Below are 21,839 nucleotides of genomic sequence, written 5' to 3'. Positions count from 1 at the left end.
TTGAGCTGCGGTATTGGAAATGATTGCTGAATATCCCCTGGACTGCCAAAATAACGAACAGATGTTCTGCAGAAAGTGCAGTCAGAGTGCTTCCTGGAGCCAAGGATGACAAAGCTTCAGCTCTCATACTCTGGATATGTTGCTAGGAAAGGCTATTCCTTGGAAAAGGACATTGTTCTTGGAAAAGTGGGAGGGTCAGGGAAAGAGAAGAAGACCTCCAATGAGGACTGACAGACACAGTGACTGTATCAAAGGGCTCAGGTGTGTCAGAGATGACAAAGATGGCCCAGGAGTGATTGGACAGGGTTTATTGTTCATAGGGTTGCTATGAGCCATACTCAACTAGAAAGGACCTAACAACAACAACAACAACAACAACGGAGTATAGGCCAGCCTTTCACCTGTGAGGCAGGGAAGCAGATGAGTGGTTAGTTATGAGATACTCCTGGCTTACTAGAGAATAGAGAATGGAGCTAGCAGAGAGCCCAGTTCTGGAGTTCCACGCCTCTGCCCTCCACTCCCAGACCAGCCACCATGCGCTCCTGAGTCGGCGGAGCCCCTTACCTGGCAGCTCGAGAGCCTCTCTCAGTGCCTGAAGGACCTGCTCGAGCTGCTGAGAGAGGGTGATCTGGCTGGCAACACAGTCTTCAGTCAGGCTGGGCCAGCACATCTGGAGCAGCTCAGTGATGCTGCACCGCAGGGGCCCTCCTTTCTCCTCTGCATTCTCTATGGACAGCCAGTAAGGGAGAAAGAGTGAAGTCTGGTAATGAGCAAATGCTCCAAGTCGAGATGACAACAAAAGGGAGAAAAGCAACTCACCTGATTTTGTTTGCACTCCTGACACAAGTGGAGAACTGAGAATCTTACTGATCTGCTGAAGAACCACCGGAAATCCTGGAATACCATCAGCACTGAGCAGTACATTGTCTATCCGTCGACCTGAAGATGAAGCAGCATGAGGGGGTAGACACGGAGACATATGCACAAGGGGAAGACAGTTGTCACCTGAGGATTATGGAATGACAAGGACTGTCAGCCATCAGAAACTAGGTGAGAGGCCCATGGAAAGAACGGACCCAGCTGAGACCTCAGGAACCCAAAACACTGAATTTCTGTTCCTTAAATCCACCTAACTGTGGTATTTCTGTTATGCGGCAACGGGCAACTAAGATCAAAAATAACCAAGTAATAAATTTCTAAATGATGATAGGTAACTATTTCAGCTATTAACAGCTTGACTAATGTCTCCATAAGTTTTAGAACATAAGGGGTAGTAGGCAAGAAGGAAGGAAATTGCTGGACCAAACCTGCATTGTACATGCCACAGTATGCTTATTTGGAAAGACTATGAGAACATTAAAGGATATTTTAACCAAGTGCTCAGAAGTGATCTGAAGGGGTGTGAAGTAAAGAGTTAACACAGCAGGTCTGAGCCTGCTATTCTCAGAAAAGCCTATTTGTGAAACTGGCCCTTGGCTGATATCTAAGAACTTGACTAGTCAACAGTTTCCTAAAATGATATGGCACTTTCTCTAAATGATAAAGTGACTCACATGCCAAACTTTGTACAAACAATGTGATTTTATGGTGACCATCTGCTTTCATTTTGGAATTTTGGTACTTGCTGGCCTTAGTGTGTTTAGACAGTTGGCCTTTGATGAAATCCTTGGACACTTGAATCTTTAATGAGCTTCCCTGGTGAACACATCACACTACCACAATTCAATGCTGAAGGAATTCCGTGCATCCTGTTTGACTCCACTGGGGAAAGGACTCTTACGGGCTTTGCTCCATGAGCCTTTTTCCTTTGCGAATTTTGCTTTGTATCCTTTGTTTGTAATGCGTCTCAGCTGTTAGTAACCCTGTGAGTCACCCTAGCAAATCTGTGAATGGTTGAATTCACCGCAGATTCAGAGTGCAGCTGCTGAAGTCAAACTGCCTGGGTTTCAGCCCCAATCCTGTGAGGGTTCTCTAGGGAAGTTCACATCCTTGCTTTGTGACCTTGGGCAAATTACTTAACCTTTCTGTGCCTTGGTTTCTTTAAAGATGAGGATAATAACAAACACCTTCCACATAGGGGTACTGTGAGAATTACGTGAAGTACTATGTGGAAAGTGCTGGTTTGGTGTCTAGCACACACACAGGCAGCTCTGTAGTTAATACAAATCTAATCACAGAAGCCACTCCTAATACCACTTCACAACTTATTTGCCATTCTCTACTTTCCATGAGGTTTAGCGGTACGAAGCAGCACTGCAAACCCAAAGGCATGTGGTTCAAATCCACTAGCTGCTCGTGGGAGAAGGATGGGCAAGCTCTTCACATGCTATTTACAGCCTCAGAAAACCCACCGGAGGATCAACCATGGGTTGGTTCCAACTTAACAGTACACAACAGCATCACCACCACCTCCCATATTAGGGAGCTCTGGTATCCGAGTGGGTAGGGGGTCATGCTGCCAGCGCAGAGGCAGGTAGTTTAAATCTGCTAGCTGCTCCATGGAAGAAGATGAATCATTTCCTTCCGTGTGTTTTACAGCCTCTGAAAAGCTGCTGGAGGGTCAGCTTTGAGGCGGTTTCGACTGGAAGGCAATAAGTTTGAGTTTGGACTCTCATATTCCTGAGGCAAAGCATGGCACTCTCTCCCTGAATACTCAGAGCCTTCCAGTGTTGAGTGCACACAGCAAAGTCAAGCTGGGACTGGAATGAGTCTATTTTCAGACATTCTGATTCTTGGAAAATTATATTCACATGTTGTGGGAGATTTAATATTAACCTCAAGGAAGCCGCTTCCCTCCAACTGTGATCCATGCAGCTTTCTAGGATTGTGCCAGGTTTTAGGTTAAGTGGGGTCCACCTAAGGCACCAGGATGCAGGCTTGGGCACAAATTACATTTACAAAAATACATTTCTTCCTTGAATTTATCTGTAAACAACAACAACAAAATAGCCCTTCTCCCCTCTACATGACTGGAGACTGCTGTGTATATTCATGAAGTGAGAGTCTCAACACTGACAGCTTTTACACTCTCAGATTACTTAATGCTTAACCAACAACAGTCTTTTCTCTGTCCCTAACTCCTGGCCACATCTCTCAGAACTGCCTGCCCTCACGTGAGGATTACAGGACAAAGCTGAAGAAGCACACTCACCCCGGCTCTCAAGGCTGCTGTTGAGACGCCGTTCAGCTGTTTCCAAGAGCTGTTTGCACGTTTTCCAAAGCTGGCACTGACAGCAAGCGAGGTCAAATGTGGCCATGGCAGGGGGGCTGAGGTCGTCCAGGACTTCTTTCAGGGGGGAAGTGGGCTCCACCTGGGTGCTGCTTATCCAAAAGTCCTCTTGGAGTGTGGGGATGGGGTCTCCAGTGGTGCCCAGCAGTTTGTCGGTCACATCAGATATGGAGTAAAACACCATGCCTGGAAACCCAGCAGTGGAGTAAAAAAGTGCAAAATGAGTCTAACTACCACTTTCATGATAAAAATTGGCTGTTTTTAAAGCATGTCTGAAGTTCTTCTACACAAGGAAATTTCTGGGGTTACTGATTAGGAGCAATATGTGACAGTAAGTTTGATAAGAGTCTAGACAAGTGGGGTAATAGGGAACAAGATTCCATTTCAAGTGAAATTCACTATGATGAAAGGATGAGCTTGTTCATAGGATGGCCTGGGTTGGAAAGTGAGACCTATGACTCTCAGGTCCAAGACGTGAATGTGCAACTTCTTTGCAGAGAAGTAAAATAGTATGCTTCTTCTCTGAATAATTATGTGGGGAAATAAGTAGAATTCTAATCATTTCCGGAAGCCAAATAAAGCATCCACTATAACACAAGCTGAAATAGCATTCAGGCTTTATCAGTAAAGCCACGTTAGGCTTTGTGGAGTTCCTCAAACAGTGGGTATGTGAATAGCATGGACAAAGAGGGAGGCACGGTTAACAGACTATGAAAGTGCCAGTATTCCTTGTGTTTGGAGCGGATGTCCTGCTCTGGATTTCCACTCCCCCTCATGGTGAGCCTGATTCACACCTCTCCCTACCCACAGTGGAGGTGGGAGAACCCGACCTGCTGCAGCAGCACTGCCAATGGCCTGCAGAGTGGAGCGGCCACTGCCGGTTCTCCTGATGGTGCTGTTACCCCTGTCTGAGTTCTGGTTTTCTATTTTGTGTTCTACTCGGGCCAGCTCCTGGATCACGTCCTGGTAGCGCTCCACAAATATCAGTTCTCCTGCGCTGGGTGATGACTTCAGGTTGAACGTGAACACCACCTGTCATGAGAGAGAGGAGTTGTGATTGTCCTGTGTGGGCTGAGAGAATGTGTATAGGTGTGAGATCGTACCAATCATTAGACTATAGAGACACCTGCTTGTAGGGTCTGGGAAGTGTTGACTGTTATAAATACGACTAACACATGTGGATGAGGTTCGAAGCCACCAGCTGCTCTGCGGGAGAAGGATGGCAATCTCTTCTTGTGCAATTTACTGCCTCTGAAAACCTGAAGGAGGGTTAGCTCTGGGTTGGTTCTGATTCAACAGCACACAACAACAACAAGACATATGGAAGCAGCCCTGGTGGTGCAATGGTTAAGCACTCAGCTAACAGAAATGTAAGAGGTTCACACCTCCCAGCTGAGTAAAGACCTGGTGATCCGCTCCCACAGAGGACAGCCCAAGAAGCTTGGGGAGTGGGCAGTGGGGGTAGGGGCTGGGGTGTAAATTCACTCTCCTGTTTGAGTTGGAATTGACTTCATGGCACACACACACAGAACAATAATACATCATCATCATCAAAAAGATTTCCCTCACCAGTAATCCCAGGAATTTAACTGATATTAGTACAATCTTGTATCTAGCACAAGAAAACACAAATACAAATTCTGGGGGAGTGGTGGTAGAAAGACATCTATTATTTCTTTCTTTAATTTTATTTTTATTTTATTATTTGTGTGTGTGTTTGTAACGTCAAATCAGATCTGACTGGTACAGGAGGAGATGGTCCCTCCTTCCCCCGCAGAGCATCAGGTGGATTTGAACTGTGTGCCTCGGGGATTGCAGTGCAGCTTCTTGCCACCAGAGCTCCCAAAGACACCTATTTTTAAAAGTATTTTGATAATCCAGAAATCTTTAATGATGTTTATATCCTTTATCCCAGGCATTTTTATGAGCAGCTTTCTTATGGAAATAATTCAAAAGGCCTAATGTTCAAAGGTGATCATCCCAGCACTACTTATTACAAAGTTGAAATTATATAAATGTTTAGTAACAAGAGAATGGTTAAGGACAGCTATAAGATCATTAAAATACAAAACAACTATGAGATATCATCTCACCCCAGTCAGAATAGCAAAATTTAACAGAGCAGCAAACAACAGATGCTGGTGAGGTGGTGGAGAAACTGGAACCCTTATTCACTGTGGGTGGGAGTGTAAAATGGTGCAACCACTACGGAAGGCAGTATGGTGCTTTCTCAAAAAGTTGCAAATAGAAATACCATTTGACCCAGCAATTCTACTACTGGTAATATACCCTAAAGAAACCAGAACTGCCACCCAAGCAGATATATGCACACCCGTGTTTACTGCGGCTTTTTTCACAATAGCAATGAGCTGGAAACAACCCAAGTGCCCATCAACAAATGAATGGATACAGAAGCTTTGATATATTCACACAATGGAGTACTATGCTTCACTGAAAAACAAGGACTTCATGGAATATTATACAACATGGGTGACCCTGGAGGACATTATGCTGAGTGAAATATCTCAGTCACAAAAGGACAAATACTGCATAGTGCCACTGTTGTAAAGCAGGTCTGACAGAGTTGGGGGAAAACTAAGAAGGGATAAATAATATATACAGCATTGAAACAGATGATGGAGAGAACTGTTTATGAGGAATATATGATTAGGTATTGTTGTCATGACAGGAGTCCAGAAGGAAAGCTGCACAGTGGAGTGGACATTGGACTGTGGGGGGGATTGTAAAATTTTTTTTTTAACTTTTCAAAGAGAAAAGCAAACTGGGGTAGAGGGGCGGAGGAAAGTGTGCAACAATGAATGAATGGAAATCCAAAGTCTCTGTAAACTTTCATTAAAAAATAGATAATGAAAATACAAAAATTATAAGCCTAATGTTTATCATATAAAGTAAAAAAAGCAGGGATAGAAAAGTTTTAAGTTCAGAATAATTTCAGCTAAATGAAAGTTATACACAGTTTGGATAAAGCTTGATGAACATATGTTGTATGGTCAAGTTGATTCTGACTCATAACAATACTTATAGAGCAGAGTGAAATAGCCCTCTATAGAGTTTGCTAGAAGAGCAGAGGGCCAGATTTTTCCTCCTGGAGAACATCTGATAGATTTGAACCATCAATCTTCTAGTTAGCAGCCAACTGATTCACCACCAGGGATCCTCAACTAAAAAAAAACCCAACAAACTCAAACCAACATACTACACTTTTAATATTTGTTGTTTTGGAAGATAGGGTTAAAAGTATTTTTTGTTCTTTTGCTTATTTATTTCTTTTTTTTAAAATTTGTTTTCTTGTTTGTGTGTGTGTACCGTCAAATCAGATCTGACTGGTACAGGAGGAAATTGTTCCTCCTTTTTCAGCAGAGCATCTGATGGACTTGAACCGTGCACCTCTGGGATTGCAGTGCAGCTTCTTGCCACTAGGCCACCAGAGCTCGCCTGCTTATTTATTTTTATGGCTTCTTATAATATTTACAAGCTAAATAAGAAAGTTTTTATTAAAAAAATAACCTATCAAAGCCCAAAAAGGTGACAAGGAGGGGAAGACTTTTAGCAGTCAAGCACCAGAGAATTCTGTCTGCTTTCTCTGCATTTGGGTATAAGAAAGGCTGGCATGAGGCTTAATCTTCTCAGAGGATCACAGTTTTCATTACAGCACAGAATTTAAAATGACCAGAAGATATTGCAGGTATTAGAATTAATATTATAAAATAAAATGTATATGAATGGTTGAATGAAATATCAATTTGCTTTGTAAACATTTACTTAAATCACAATTTAAAAAAATTATCAGATGAAGCGAAGCAAAAATCTCATCACCTACATTTCAACTAGAATTATTCCTTAGTGATTAAATTCCTAAGAAAGAATAAATCTGATATGCATGTTAAGGGACTAATGTACCACATACACCAAGAGACCTTTAAACAAAAGAATAGTAGAGGGTTCTATGCTATCCAGTTTAAGCAACAAAAGGTTCTTGTATTTCTTAGAGCTTTTATATAATCCTCTTAACATTCTCAAGAGGCAGGAAAATCAAGTATATAACTGTATTTGCAAATGAAGATATTGAAGCTTAGAGAGGCTAAGCGTCTTTCTGATGTCTATTCCTGTGTTATTTTTCTACACAATAGGAATATACTAGTTTGCTAGCTCCCAACACTTTCATGTATATGGAACTGACATTGTATCTGTTATTGGAAACTGCACTAGGATTTTTAACTACATAAAAATGCATTCATTCAGAGAATGAATACAAAAGAAAAAGACAAAAATATTTTAATTTTTTTAAGCAGTAGGATTGTGGCTGAATATTTTCTTTCACCTGGTTAAAATACTGTTGATGTTAAGAAGACAACTGAACATTTTTAATCTCCTCTAGGCTGGGTCTCTAAATCAAACTCCCTTTTGCTTTTACTCAGTGGTGGCCACCTGAGAGCTTCTGAGGAGCTCTTGTGGCGCATACATCTAAACTTCACCCAAGACCAACAGCTATCCAGGAGCTGGCTTACCATTCTTTCCCATGATTATATGTGGCCTGTTGTTGTTGTTGATTGCCATCGAGTTGAGCACAACTCAGTGACCCTATGAACAAAAGACCTGAAGCCTTTCTATAACTATAGTTGCTTCTCAAAGTTCACAGAGTTTCTAGAGGCATGTTGTTTAGGAAGTGGATGCCACTCCTGCTTCCAAACCTGTCTTAAATTGGGAGCTCCCCCAAACACTGTCCACCATGGGTAATCGTTATGCCATTTGAAACCCCAGTGGCACAAGGTTCAGCATCACAGCAACCTCAGGTTACCTCAGTACAACATATTGAGAGAAGAGTGCTGTACCATTTAGAAGAATGTTCCTCCAAAATATAAACACAATCGACTTTTAAATACAGAGGTTCTCCCTGAGGTCTTGTTGACTCTAAACGAGAGCCTTAAATTAAAAATAAACAATATAGTATGATCCTATGTACAGTGGCTCTGAACCCGTCCCTGTTCTGAGCCAGTCTAATTCTGATACACCAACCCTCACTGCCCCAGATACTACTGTATCTCATCTGGGGTCTTCCTCTTCTGCATTGTCCCTCCACTTTTATGAGCATTATGAGTCCTTCTCCAAGGACTGGTCTCTCCTGGCCACGTGCCCAAAGTATATGAGGCAGAACATCAAAATCCTAGCCTCCAAGGAGAGATTTGGTTTTACCCTCTCCAAGACAGACCTATTTGTTTCTTGGTAGTCCATGGTATATTCATGACTCTTCTCCAGCATTAAAACTCGAAGGCATAAATTCTTTTTCTGTCATCTTTAGGAAATGTCCAGTTCTCTGAAGCATCACAAGTAATTGAGAAGACTATGGTTTGGATTAGGTGCACTAGCTCCCCTATATTCTCAGCTCCTAACACTTCCTATTAGTGCTCTCCTCACCTGATGAGCTTCAGCAAAATTCCCTCGGAGGATACAGGATGCCAGCAGCGACTCTGGCGGGGAGAACATCATGGGGATGAGTGAACTTTGAGGCTGGGGCTGCAACCGGCCAGTAAGCTCGTTCTGCGCAGATGCAGTGCTCAGACTGCCCTCTGTTGGGAAATAAGAATGTGGAAAGCCAAGGAAGCAATATGAATGGAAGAAAAACTAAACTGCTGTCACCACCCACTGAAGGCTTATCTTGTCAAAATCCTTCTCTGTAAGATCTGTAAATGGATCTTTATGTTTTCCTCATGTAAAGAAGGCAAACCAGCACTACTCTCTTTTAATATTAAATTGTAAGTACCAATGACCTTCTTTGGATCTTCACCTCTACTTTTCCTCTACTGAGAAGTAACTCAGTTGAAAGTGAAAGAGTCATTTCCCTTCTGGCAGCTGAAATCAGCTTGGCCATCTGCAGAACTAAGCCTCTAAAACACGAGATGAATAGCTTAGTCCTGGTTTTTAAACCATGGTGTGTGGCAGCTTCCTATTAGGACAAAGCTTAAAGCTGGCAGCTGATTGGAACCCCATACCTGATGTACTTGTGCTCAGCTCACTACTTGTACTTTCCAGAGCTGGGTTGGAATCTCTGTCTCGGCCATCTAGAGGTATTAAGAAGAAAGAAAATCAACCATAAACTCCTACAATTGTAAAAAGTGCAAAGTTGGTGGGTCTCAGAGACCCAGAGCTTTTAAGTTACTTCTAGGACTCAGCGACCCCCATCTGCTCACTAATACTGTGTCAAGAGTCTGCCAAAATAAACAGCACATCTATTATGAACAAAAAATAATAGACTGTAAAGAAAGGTCAAAAGTCTTTGTATATAGAAAAAGTGTCTGTATATTTGAAAATAAAGGAAATCAAAGTATAAGGCCTGGCCCATCAAAAGGCAAAGTTTTGAAAGTCCTTGACTCAAAGCTTTTCCCTAGCACCTGTTTTCATAGAAGGAGCTCTGGTGGCTTAGTGGGTAAGAAGTTGCACTGCCAACTCAAAGGCAAGCAGTTTGAAAAACCAGCTGCTCTGCTAGGGAAAGATCGACAATCTCCTCCTGTGTGAGCTCCAGTCTCTGAAAAGCCCACCAGGTCAGTGATGAGCTCGTTCCAACTCGGTGACAGTGAGTTGAGTTGAACTGCTTTCATGGAATGCTAGGACTTGCGATGGTGTCTTGTTATCCTTACAAACCTTCTTCTTGTTGTGGCTGCTGAGTCAGAACCGACTCATAGCTAACCCTCCAGTGGGTTTTCAGAGGCAGTTAATAACTGGAGGAGTCTGTCCATCCTCTTCCAGCAGAGCAGCTGGTGGATTCGAACCAGATGTCTTTGGAATTGCAGTGTACCTTCTTAGCACCAGGCCACCAGAGCTTATGTATTACACACTTTAGTATTCTCATAGGAGAGAATAGGCCTAAACTAGCCTATGGAAAGGGGTCCCTTCCCTTACTGGGCTTCCTCACAACACAGCTGTTTGGTAAACTAAACCCATATGCAGCATCCCATAGGAGGAATGGACAACTCAAGGAAAAATAAAGGCGAGCTACACATTCTTGAGCTGGATGGTCATTTGGATTCCAAGTATCTGATCCAAAATAACTCCTTTAGCAGCTTGAAGCCATCAGCAACTCAGTCCAGATTTCCCTCAGGTTTTGCTTATGACAGCCAGTCCCTTGCCCAGTACCCTGGCCTCTATGTTTATTTAGCTACATTCGACTCATTCTTTTGTGCTCAGGTCAGGCGTGAACTCCATAAAGTCTATTCCCCTGACATCTGAAGGACATATTGATCCTTTCTAGAAAGTTCTTCTATTTTTCAGGCAGTGACTCCATTCTGTTTTTTATTATTTTATATATGTTATGCATGCAATATGTTTTTTTTTTTTAAATCCAAAAGACTATAATTCAGGTTGGTAACAAGATACACCCACTCAGGATAATTTCCTAAAAGTGCTCATGGGCACCTCAGCTTTGAGGCTTGTTGGTTTAGGCCAGTGTTGCAAAGCCTTGGTCCTATGCAGTAAATTTTAAATTTTTTTTAAGCTGTAAACCTTTTTTTAAATATGATTTTTAAAAAATTTTAGTGATGTTTGTTTAAGAGATTAGTTTCAGGCAAACTTTCCTCTCTCCTCCTTCCCCAATTCCCCTTGTAGTGCTTGTCCTGTTCCAGGCTATTAACTGTCATGTACACAATTTCTAATCATCCATTCCTTTCTTTTTTTTAACCATTCCCTTCACATTGTCCTTCCTTTCACCCATTCCTATTGTCTTCCAGACTCATCCACATTGCTTTAAATAAATCACATAGTGACTTAAAGTTTTAATTCTTTGAAGGTTTGATTTATGTCTCATTCCTTCATTCAAGATACTTACTACTGTTTAGCACATTTAAGTTGTCATCAGTTCAATTCCCACTTACAGAGACCCTATGGCAGAACTGCCCAAAAGGTTTTACAGACTATATTTACGGAATCAGACTGCCACGTTTTTTTCTTGCAGAGCAGCTAGTGGGTTTGAACCACTACTTTTTTGGTTCGCAGCTGAGCATTTAATGACTGTGCCACCATGGCTCGTTCAGTTTAGTACACTGTTGTTAGGTGCTACTGACCTGCCTAAAACTCAAAGCATCTCTATGAACAACAGATATGAATCTTGCTCTATCCTGCATCATCCTCACCAACTCTGATATCATCAAACTCATTGTTATGGTCACTGTGTCAGTCCATATTGTTGAAGGTTTTCTTTCTTTCTCTGACCGTCCACCTTGCCCAGCATAATATTCTTGTGCAGGGACTGGCCCCTACTGACATGCTCAAAGTATGAGAGACAAGGTTTCACCATCCTTGCCTCTAAGGAGCATGCTGGTTGCATTTCCTCCAGGACAGACTTGTTTGTTCTTTTTGCAATCCATGGGATAATCAGTGCTCTTTTCCAATAAAAAAACTCCAAACCATCTATTCTTCTGTCATCATTATTCATTGTCCAACTTTCAGATGCATAGCAAGTAACTGAAAACACCATGACTTGGAACAGGTGTACCTTATTCTTGGAGCTGCCATCCTTGCTCTTTAGAACTTTGGAGAGGTCCCTGACAGCAGATGTCCCCAGTATAATACTTCTTTTGATTTCTTGACTTCTGTTTCATGGGTATTGACTATGGATCCAAGTAAAATGAAATCAGTGACAATATCAATATTTTCTCCACCTATCATAACATTACCTCTTGGCCCAGTGGTGCAGATTTTTGTTTTCTTGATGTTTAGATATAATCCATATTGAAGGCTATCGTCTTTGAATTTCTGTAGTAAATGTGCCAAGTCCTCTTCAGGTTCAACAAGCAAGGTTGTGTCAGCTACATAATGTAGGTTGTTGATGAGTCTTCTTTCAATCTTGGTGTCACATTCTTTTTCATATAGTTCAGCTTCTAGTATGATTTGTTCAGTATACAATTTGAACAGGTCTGAGAAAGGGTACAATACTGATACACATCTTTCTTGATTTTATACCATGCAGTGTTTCCTTTTTCTGTTCAGGCCAGTATCTTGGTCTATTTTTAGGTTTCACATGAACATAATTATGTGTTCTGGGATTTCCATTCTTCTCAATGTTATTGATACTTTGTTATGATCCACACAGTCAAATGCCTTTGCATAGTCAATAAAATACATTTACACATCTTTTTGGAATTCTTTGCTTTCAGCCAAGATTCATCTGACATTAGTAATCCTATCCCTCATTTCTTGTTTCTACTCTTCTGAATTCAGGTTGATATTAAATCTTATGTTAACAAATAATTCTGTTAATTACAGAATTTGATGTTGGTTATTTCCACTTTTAATAAAAAAACTCAAAATTGATTGCCACTGAGTTGGAAGAGACTCACAGCTGACCCTTCAGTGGGTTTTCAGAAGCTGTAAATTGCATGGGAGGAAACTGCCCATTTGTAATTCTTAATATACACCCCATAATATGGTATATCTATATACATGAGACAATGTAGACATCTGTTATAGTCCATGAAAAATTTTTGGGAGGATATTTAACAAACTATTAATAGAGGTTATCTTGGGGGTGTTGGACTAGGATAACCTTAAAACATTTTTGGGTCCCCCCCCCGCAAGAGTTGCCTCCAAGGTCCCGTAGGGCAACCCATACATGCAACAGGCTGCGTACACTACCAAGGAGTTGCTGTTCACAGCCATTGCACACCGGCTCCCACAGAAAAGGACGGTTGACTTAATTAGGTGCTGCTTTAAATAATTTTTGTTTGTTTGTTTTGATCATGTGCTTTACGGTAAAAAAACAAAAACAAAAACAAAAAAAAAACCCAGACAGGTAACAATAAACCACATGCTTGTGCTTGTGCTTGGTACGTGGGGACAGGATGTGAGAATAGAGTACTTCAGCTTACCTGCTCGGCTCTTTCTGGTGCGACGACCCCGGCGGAGACTGGCATGACTGGCATGCCGTGTGACAATGGATTGGTATCTTTGGGAGAGTGTCAGATGCTCCTCTGAAATAGAAAGTTGATAGGGGTCATCTAAAAGAGTGACTTAACTTTGATTTGACCTTCCTCATGAGGTAAAAGGTAGGAAGCGAAGGCTCAGACTAGGCTTTGAGACATGCAACAATTGTCCCGTATTCTGCCCTTAGTTATATGACTGCCATGCATTCCAGCTTTCTCCCTTGTTCCTGGTTGGATGTGTTCCCTCCCCACTGTCTGGACCCCCAGCTCTGGGGATGGTACTCCCTCTCTCACCTGAGCCCTGGTTGCTTGTTACCACCTTATATCTCCATTGGGCCTCAGAGAGAACCTTGGAAAACCGTTGCAGGCGGCTCTGCAGCCCATCTCTGCTTCCTGGGCAGCTGTGGCTTTCTGGGAGTGTGGGCTTCTCAGAGGAGCTGTGGCTGCTGATCTTATCTACTTGCTCCTGAAGAAGCTTGAGGAAGGCCCCCATTGCAAATTCATCAGCCAGGAATCCACTGATGCCACCAGTAAAATGCTTTAAGTCCAAAAAGTTGTGTCCGTGAGTCTCCAGGTACCTGTCTTTTGGCTCTGCCTTCAGAGTGTTTTCAAAAGTAGGAGCAAATGTTCTGGGAACACCCAGCAAACCCTGCTCCAAATTCCTCTCCGACTGAGCTCCATGCTGAGGGCTCTCTGAAGGGGACCTCAAGCCCACGGAGTCCCTTCTCTCAACATCCTCCTCCTCAGCATAGTCCTCAGGCAGGTGAGGCTCTGGATGGAGATCGGCAGAGGTGAGGAGGAGCAATGAGAAGATGTTTTCCAGAAGTTCCAGGCATAGAGAGTCTGGAATACTGCACAGATACTGTTGACACCTGGCCAGGCATGAGGAGAAGAGATCTGAAGCACCTGAAGAAGCATGCATAATAAGGGTTTGATTAGATAATGTACTTAATCAATTTTAATTAATGCTACAAAACAAAACAACTCTGAATGATTGCACTAAAACATAAATATGATTTATAAACTTTCACTCAGATTTAAAAAATATAAGAAACGTGTACAGCAGAAGAGGCCACAGAGAGAAGAGAGAGAATGTACACATTAGAAACATTACTTGCTAGACTAAAATACCATCATAACTTTATATTTTACAGTGACTAAGGGTGAAGCCTCATCTCCCATGTTTGAGCATGTTGTTAGGAGGAACTGGTCCTTGGAAAAGAACATCATGCTTGGGAAGGTAGGTCAGTGAAAAGAGCAAGACCCTCAATGAGTTCGAGTCTATCTGAGATGATGAAGATGGTACAGGATAGAGCAAGGTTCAGATCTGCTGTTCATAGGATTGCTATGAGATGCAGTCAACTCGCCCATCAACAAACGAATGGATAGAGAAGTTGTGGTATATTCACACAATGGAATCCTATGCTGCATTGAAAAACAAGGAACTCATGCAATATTATTAAAAATGGGGGACTGCGTGGGACATTATGCTGAGTGAAGTATCTCAGTCACAAAAGGACAAATACTGCACGGTGCCACTGTTGTAAAACAGGACTGACCTTGGGGTTGGGCGGAGACTGAAAAAGATGGGTTCAACAACGTATACTGCATTAAAACAGATGAGGGAGAAAACTGTTTAAAAGGGATATGTGATTAGGTAGTTTTGTCATGACAGGAGTCTAGAGCGTGGTGGAGTGGACCTAGGGGAGGGTTTGTAAAACAGTGAAAGAATTTTTCTTTTACTTTTCCAAGAGGGTAGAGTACTAGGGGGGAAGCTTGGGAGGGGAGAAATGTGCAACAATGAATGAATGGAAATCCAAAGTCTCTGTAAATTTTTATGGAAATTAATGATAAATTTAAATAAAAAAAAAATTTTAAGGAAGGCACCTGCGACTCTACGGCACTTAACAACAACAGCAAGGAAGGCAATGGATTTATAACTGCTCGTGCTAATAACACTATATCATGGCATGGAGGAGATGGAATCAACTCAAGGGCACTTAACAACAACAACAACAATAAGGGTACTGGGGTTACAGTCAGAAGAGTAAGAGGGATTGTTGTCCAAGGAGTATACAACCATGCCTTTCTGCAGGGGAAAAAACAATGTGTCTTAAGTACAAGGACATTGATCACTCATTATTTTATCTATTACTCCTCATCTCTGATAAGTACTCCATATTTCATTTCTTAGAATGAAGATCGTATGGGTTGCTGTTGTTATTGTTGTTATGTCCTACTGAGTGGGAAGAGACTCATAGCTGAGCCTCCAGGCATTTTCAGAAGCAGTGTAATCACAAGGGAGGAGACTGTCCATTTTCCTCCTGCTGGTGGATTTGAACCATGTGCCTTTAGGTTGGTAGTGCAGGTCCTTACCAGTAGGCCACCAGAAATCAGCTTATCACTGACTACCCAGATCTCTAGAGAATTACTGACAAGATGAAACATGACCATGCTTAGAGGTAAAGGTCTAGTTCAAAGCCAGAAGGAAGTCAGTTATCTTACTGACCACAGAAAGCAGGTTACACAATTACAAGTTATTAAGAAAAGTAAGAGAAAATAGACATTTAGGCTGGTCTTTTCACACTGTAGGCTGAAAACTATGAAACTGATTTAATAAAATTAAATTGGAACAGAAAAAAATAAGACTGTGCTCCATTTGGACAAGTACTATTTCTTTCTTTTTTCTTTTAATTATTCTTTTGTGTGTGTGTACCGTCAAATCAGATCTGACAGGTACAGGAGGAGATTGCCCCTCCCTCTCCAGCAGAGCATCTGGTGGATTGAACAAGTATTGTTTCTTAAAATGTAGTTTCCGTTTACATGGAAACACACAGATCTATACATATACTCAATTTACACAGTCTCAAGAAGATATATGTAATGTGAAATGTTAATTTAATTTTAGTTGAAAAATGTTTAGAAAACAGTGTACTAAATAATCAAGCTCTGTTAGAACTCTGGAAAATCACTTGCTTTCTTAATATACCTTTTTATTTTTAGAGACTAGTAACTGGATGAAATGATTCCTAAATGCAATAAAATCAAGCCCACTCCCAATCCTGGTGGAAAAGGGTTCTCATGGTAAGAATTCACTGGAATAGGTTGCTACCAGGGAGAAGTGGAAGAAGAGTACCTGGGGAGGAGAGCAATGTATTCAGCGGCTCCCTGGCTGAGGCCAAGCCCTCAGAAGGACCTTCTCTGCAGTCCTGGCACTGAGAGTGCTGGTGTGAATTCACGCAGAGGGCATAGATGGCGTACTTCATGGCGCAGAAGCCCTGGTAAAGTGTCACACTCTGACACTGGCCCAGGTGGTCAGGGACCAGGGCATCAGCTGAATCTGAATTATAGACAGAAACAGGCAGAACTTCAGAGCTGGTTCTCCCAGGCATGGGCTTCAAGTATGATGGAAGCCAAGATGTTACTTCTGTGAGGATGCTAAGTGTTCACCCCCTCTCCCTTCTGTCAGTTTGATGTACATTCCTTCCAGGCTTCTCCTGTAATCAACATTAACTTTCAGTTCTCTCCAATTCTTTTCCCCCTTGACCTCCACATGTCTACTCCACAAAGATCCCAAAGCCATTCAACAAATCAGTCCCTTATGGTGTGGTTAACTTTACTAGAGACTTTATTCAAAAAGTCTGTTAACATGTTCTTGAAATTTAAGGGAAAAAAACCCACCAAACATTTAAGCAAGGCTTTGCTACTGTTTCAGGCACATTTGTCTTCAAGTCCTCTTATTTGTTCAACAGAGTATGAAGAGAAGGGGCAGTGGGAGAAGACTGACCCAGGATTACTGTAAGCACCGAAGTGACAATGCTGTGAATTCAGGAGGCAGTTCCTAACTCTGTTTCACTGAAAACAGTCAAAGTCGGTGATTCCTGAGATGGATCCAAGAGGACAAAGGAGGAGAGACTATATTCATGGGATTTCCTACAACTTACCAAGAAAGAAGAGAAATGCTCCGATAGCCCCTAATTACAGGGGCCAATAGAGCTAATTTAGAGAACAGCTACCGAGGACTAAGTGGGGACTACTGTCTTGATAGATCCCAGACATCACATCTGGAGAAACCTTGCCCTGGGAGAAGCACAGGCAAAGGCATCTAAGAGGGGATCCTACCCACACCACTCCATTGCTGACTTACCATGCTCTTCCTGGGGTTCCCTGGCTGGCAATTTATGCAAGAGCTTGAGAACATCTTCTTCCCTGAGGCCTGGAAGGTTTGTGAGATGATGGAGAGAGTAGAGCACTGAGTGGCTGTCTCCACCATGTAAATGACACAAGAGCTCTCTCTTTGGTATGGGGTTGCTGAAAGGAAAAGTGGGAAGATGAAGTGGAAAAGTTTAGAAACCAGTCTCCATTCCCACTTGTTCTCTCTGGCCTATAACACCACAGGTTTCATTTCCCTAAAAACAAAATTTCAGTTGGTCTGGGAATGAACATAACATTTATTTACCTTAAAGGAAGTATATACATTAACTTGGCTCTATTTATCTAGAAAGGACCTAGGAAGGGCTTTCTGATGGGCAGCATTTGGAATGAGTTTGCACATTAAAGTTAATTTCTACAGACTCTCTGGCTTAGCTTTGAAAGAATTTTACAACTTCCCCTGTCTATTCTACTTCAGGAAGTGAAGGTGAGGTAAGTGAAGAACAAAATAAGAACCCATGTCTACGGAAGATTGTAGATCTAAGGCTACTTATGAGGGAAACACAGGACCAGATACACTTCTCAATAAGCTTTCAATTTCGTTGACAGAAAGCATGATCCAAGAAAACATATGGCTATGAACGTGGACAGTGAATTGCTCACTGTGTGACCTGGGTGAGTTACTTAACATCTGTGGGCTTCGGTTGCTCTACCTTTAAAATGAGGATGGTATTGCTATTGATAATATTGGTATCCTCTGGATACCATAGGATAGGGAGCTCGGGTGGCACAGTGTTAAGGATCTGTACTGCCAAGGCAAAGGTAGTTCAAATCCACCAGGTACTCCGTGTGTGTGTGTGCGTGCGTGCGTGTGTGTGTATGTGTATGGGCAATCTCCTCCTACGCAATTTACTGCCTCTGAAATCCTGCTGGAGGGTCCGCTATGAGTTGGTTCTGACTTCATGGAACATAACCACCAGCACCACCATGACCACAGAGGATTACTGTGAGGCTTCAGTGAAATCATGCATTTAAAGAGCTTAGACAATATCTGGCATAGAGAGAGTGCTCATGAAATGTTCTTTTTCCCTAGTTATCCTTCAGAATGTTCCTCTGATTATAACCTTATGGGGATAACCCAATCACTATTTGTATTTTCCCCTTCACTTAACAATTGGGAAGATAATTATTAACATTATCATAATTATATTTGCAGGTCAATATTATCAAAACATTCGCATGAAAGATGTCTTGAAAGGGCCACATATGGGCATATTCAGACATGCCCAAGGGTCAAAGGTGGCTGGCCGCACAGACGCCTTACCTGCTGTGCTGTACGCACCACTCCAAGACTTCCAGGTGTGCCCACAACCCTTCACAGGCTTCCCTGAGGAGCTTATCGCTGCCCTGATCCTGTGTAGATGAGGGAGAAAAAAAGAGATGCTGACCAAGAGATGCACCTGTTGAGCCTGGAGTCAGTCTGTGACCAACTTTTAGGATTCTCTTGTGCGTGAGCACAAAGTCACCCGGTGCTCCTCTCTAGAACAGTCCAGGCTGAGAGTGAGTTACCTGGGTTCTGTGGAGTGCCTGGAGCAGGCTCTTCGCTGACTCCAGGCTCTGGCAGTGTGTCCAGCCCAGAAGCACGAGCAGCCGACTGAGGGGCCTGAATTCTCTCTCCAGCAGGCAGCTGAGGCTGGAGAAGTCCTCCTCTTTCAACAGGGTTAGTGCCGTCACCTGTAAGCCAAAAGTAGTTGCGAGAGGCAGTTATGTGGCCTAGAAAGAAGAAATCTCATTTATTACTGGGGTAAAAAGCTCGTTAGTTTAGTAGGGTGATTTCTGACAGTCATAGACGTGGCATATTGAGGAAAAGAAATGTTCAAAGAAATACTAGAGTGTAAGTTCCTTGAGAGCAGGGACTGATTCTACTGAAGCCCCAGTTGCCAGCATAGAGTACGGGACATGGGAGGAGATTGGTATGTGATTAATTAAATTGAGGCTTAGTTCTTATCCCTAATCTGGAAGGAAAAGTTTATTCATGGGGAGCTCTGGTGGCCTAGTGGCAAGGAGCTGCAACTACAATCCCAGAGGTGCACGGTTTGAATCCACCAGATGCTCTGCCGGGGAAGGAGGGAGAATCTCCTCCTGTACCAGTCAGATCTGATTTGACGGTACACACACACACACACACACACACACACACACACGTTTATTCATGCAATTCCTCTTTCACCTAGGCAGCATGTTATGCCTTTGCTTTTTCTTCCTCACACCCTCCAGAAAGCTTATTACAGATCTAATGCTTTAATTCCTGCCAAAGGACCCACACACAATGACTACAACTCTAACTACGAATCATACTTGTTCTCTGTCTCCCTTCTCTACGGAGTGTAGGGTGGACAGAGCCAAATGACTCACCACTGATTGGATGCCACTGGATTGGATAAGAGTGAGACAGAAATGAGAGAATGTAAAGACCTAAAGAGGACCCCCGAGTACGTCTGTGGGAGAAAATAATAAAGGCTGCCTTACCAGGATCTGCTCCAGGAAGTGCTTGCTGTTGCTCAGGCAGTAGAAATAGGTTGTTTTCCATGCTTGGGCTGGGTCAGGATTGGAGAACAGGGTGAGCATTGCTCGTTCGGGATCTAGGTGATCTGGAGAGACTGAAAATCAAACCAAGGCTACTAGTAAACCAGGAGCCCATCCTTCCTCAGTTAGACCCTATTTAAGAAACCAACTGATGTGGTGGTGGTGTTGGGTGCCACCGAGTCGACTATGACTTGTGACTCTGTGAACAGATCTGAACCTTGCCCTATCTTGCTTCACCTAGTCTCTCGTGTGCTGAGTCCACTGGGATTGTCACTGTGTCAGTACAGCTTGTCAGGGCTCTTCCTCTGTTTGCTGGTCCTCACCTTTCCCAACAAGATGCCTTTTTCCATGGACTGGCCCCTCTTGACAACAAGCCTACATTATGTGAGACAAAGTTTCATTGTTCTTGTCTCTAAGAAGCAGCCTGTTTGTACTTCCTCCAAGACAGACTTGTTTGTTCTTTTGGCAGCCCATGGGATGTTCAGTACTCTTCTCTAGAACCACAATGCCAAGGCATCATTTTCACTTTTGTCATCTTATTAATTGTTTAAACTTTCAGATGCACAGAAAGGAACTGAGAAGACTATCACTTGGATCAGGAGCACCTCTGTCTTTAAACTGACATTGTTGCTCTCTAGCACCTTGGACAAGTCTTGAACATCAAAACTTCTTTTGATTTCTTGACTGCAGTTACCCTGGGTGCTGCTTACGGATGTGAGTCTGGGCTTCCAAAAACTTTAATCGGGTTTGCTACACTACTATCTTAAGGATTCTTTGTTTTATTTTGTAAACCTTGGAAAGCTCTTTCCTGCTACTATTATTGCCTCAACTTCCCTGGTCCCGCCATCTCTACCATCTCTGCATAATGGCAAGAGACTCCTATTGAGAGGTTGGTGTTTCAAACCCACCCAGAAGTACCCTGGAAGAAAGGTCTGGTGACCTACTTCTAAAAGGTCATATGGTGTCACCATGAGTCAATCATTTTGATAGCAACTAACAACAACTTCCTCAGACTAGGAAGAAAATCTGCAGTTAGGGACTTCTCCAAATTATTAAGGAGTAAAGGTGTAAGTTTGAGGACTAAGGTGCATCTGATTCAGGCCATAGTCTTTCTGATTACTTGCTATGCATCTGGAAGCTGGACAATGAATAAGGATGACAGAAAAGAATCGATGTCTCTGAGCTGTGGTGTTGGAGAACAACATTGACCGCCAAGAGAACAAACAGATATGTCTTGGAGAGGGTGTAGTCAGAGTGCTCTTCAGAAGCAAGAATGATGAGGCTTCACCTCACATACTTTGTGCATGTTCCTTGGAGAAGGACATGATGCTGAGAATGGTGGAGGGCCACTGAAGGAAAGGAAAACCCTCCACTAGGTGGATTGACCTGGTGATTGCTGCAATGGGCTCTAGTGTGTCAGGAAGAGTAGGCATGATGGCACAGGACAGAACAGGGTTCAGATCTGTTGTTATAGGTTCACTATGAGTCGTGCTTGACTTGATGGCACCTAACAACAACATCCACCACCTCCTTAGACTATAAAATCTGTACTTTTACAAAAGACCATGCCTCTTTTCCCTCACCTCTTTTCTTAGATTTTGTGGGTAACATAGAGGTCCTTGAGATGTTGAGGAACTTAGAATTATTGAGTGATAGATCTCAGTTCTGGACTGAACTGTGCACCTCTAAAGCATATGCTGAAATTCTAACCCTTACAACTGTGGGTGTAACCCTATTTGGAAATATTTATTATATTGATGAGGCATATCAGTGCAGGGTGTAAACTAAATCTAACCCCTTCTGAGCTGCACAAAGAACAGAGAGAAGCACAAATAGGAGGAAAGTAGCTGACATATAAACAATCAACACTTTTGGTCCTTGTTGTAGTTGTCGTTGTTATGTGCTGTTGAATTGCCTGCGACTCATAGCAACCCTATGTA

At 42.6% G+C, this 21,839-nt stretch overlaps 1 protein-coding gene across 1 annotated transcript in view; it reads right to left on the bottom strand.

Annotated features, from left to right (window-relative positions):
* Positions 1 to 21,839, bottom strand: part of ZFYVE26 (zinc finger, FYVE domain containing 26) — an 85,419-nt gene that overhangs the window by 50,159 nt on the left and 13,421 nt on the right. The window contains exons 5-17 of the mRNA XM_006884754.1: positions 19,843 to 19,973; positions 18,883 to 19,047; positions 18,638 to 18,726; positions 17,309 to 17,472; positions 16,298 to 16,501; positions 13,456 to 14,067; positions 13,108 to 13,209; positions 9,241 to 9,309; positions 8,666 to 8,817; positions 4,060 to 4,261; positions 3,152 to 3,415; positions 820 to 939; positions 565 to 726 (exon numbers count right to left, since the gene is read on the bottom strand). Coding sequence (XP_006884816.1) covers positions 565 to 726; positions 820 to 939; positions 3,152 to 3,415; positions 4,060 to 4,261; positions 8,666 to 8,817; positions 9,241 to 9,309; positions 13,108 to 13,209; positions 13,456 to 14,067; positions 16,298 to 16,501; positions 17,309 to 17,472; positions 18,638 to 18,726; positions 18,883 to 19,047; positions 19,843 to 19,973 — 2,436 coding nt within the window. The remainder of the gene's footprint in view (positions 1 to 564; positions 727 to 819; positions 940 to 3,151; positions 3,416 to 4,059; positions 4,262 to 8,665; positions 8,818 to 9,240; positions 9,310 to 13,107; positions 13,210 to 13,455; positions 14,068 to 16,297; positions 16,502 to 17,308; positions 17,473 to 18,637; positions 18,727 to 18,882; positions 19,048 to 19,842; positions 19,974 to 21,839) is intronic.

This window comes from Elephantulus edwardii, unplaced genomic scaffold, assembly GCF_000299155.1.
Source record: "Elephantulus edwardii isolate Elephantulus edwardi_28Jun2011 unplaced genomic scaffold, EleEdw1.0 scaffold00037, whole genome shotgun sequence".
Classification (NCBI taxonomy): domain Eukaryota; kingdom Metazoa; phylum Chordata; class Mammalia; order Macroscelidea; family Macroscelididae; genus Elephantulus; species Elephantulus edwardii.
The sequence above is the reverse complement of the archived record's forward strand: the minus strand, read 5'-3'. Positions and strand labels throughout refer to the sequence as shown.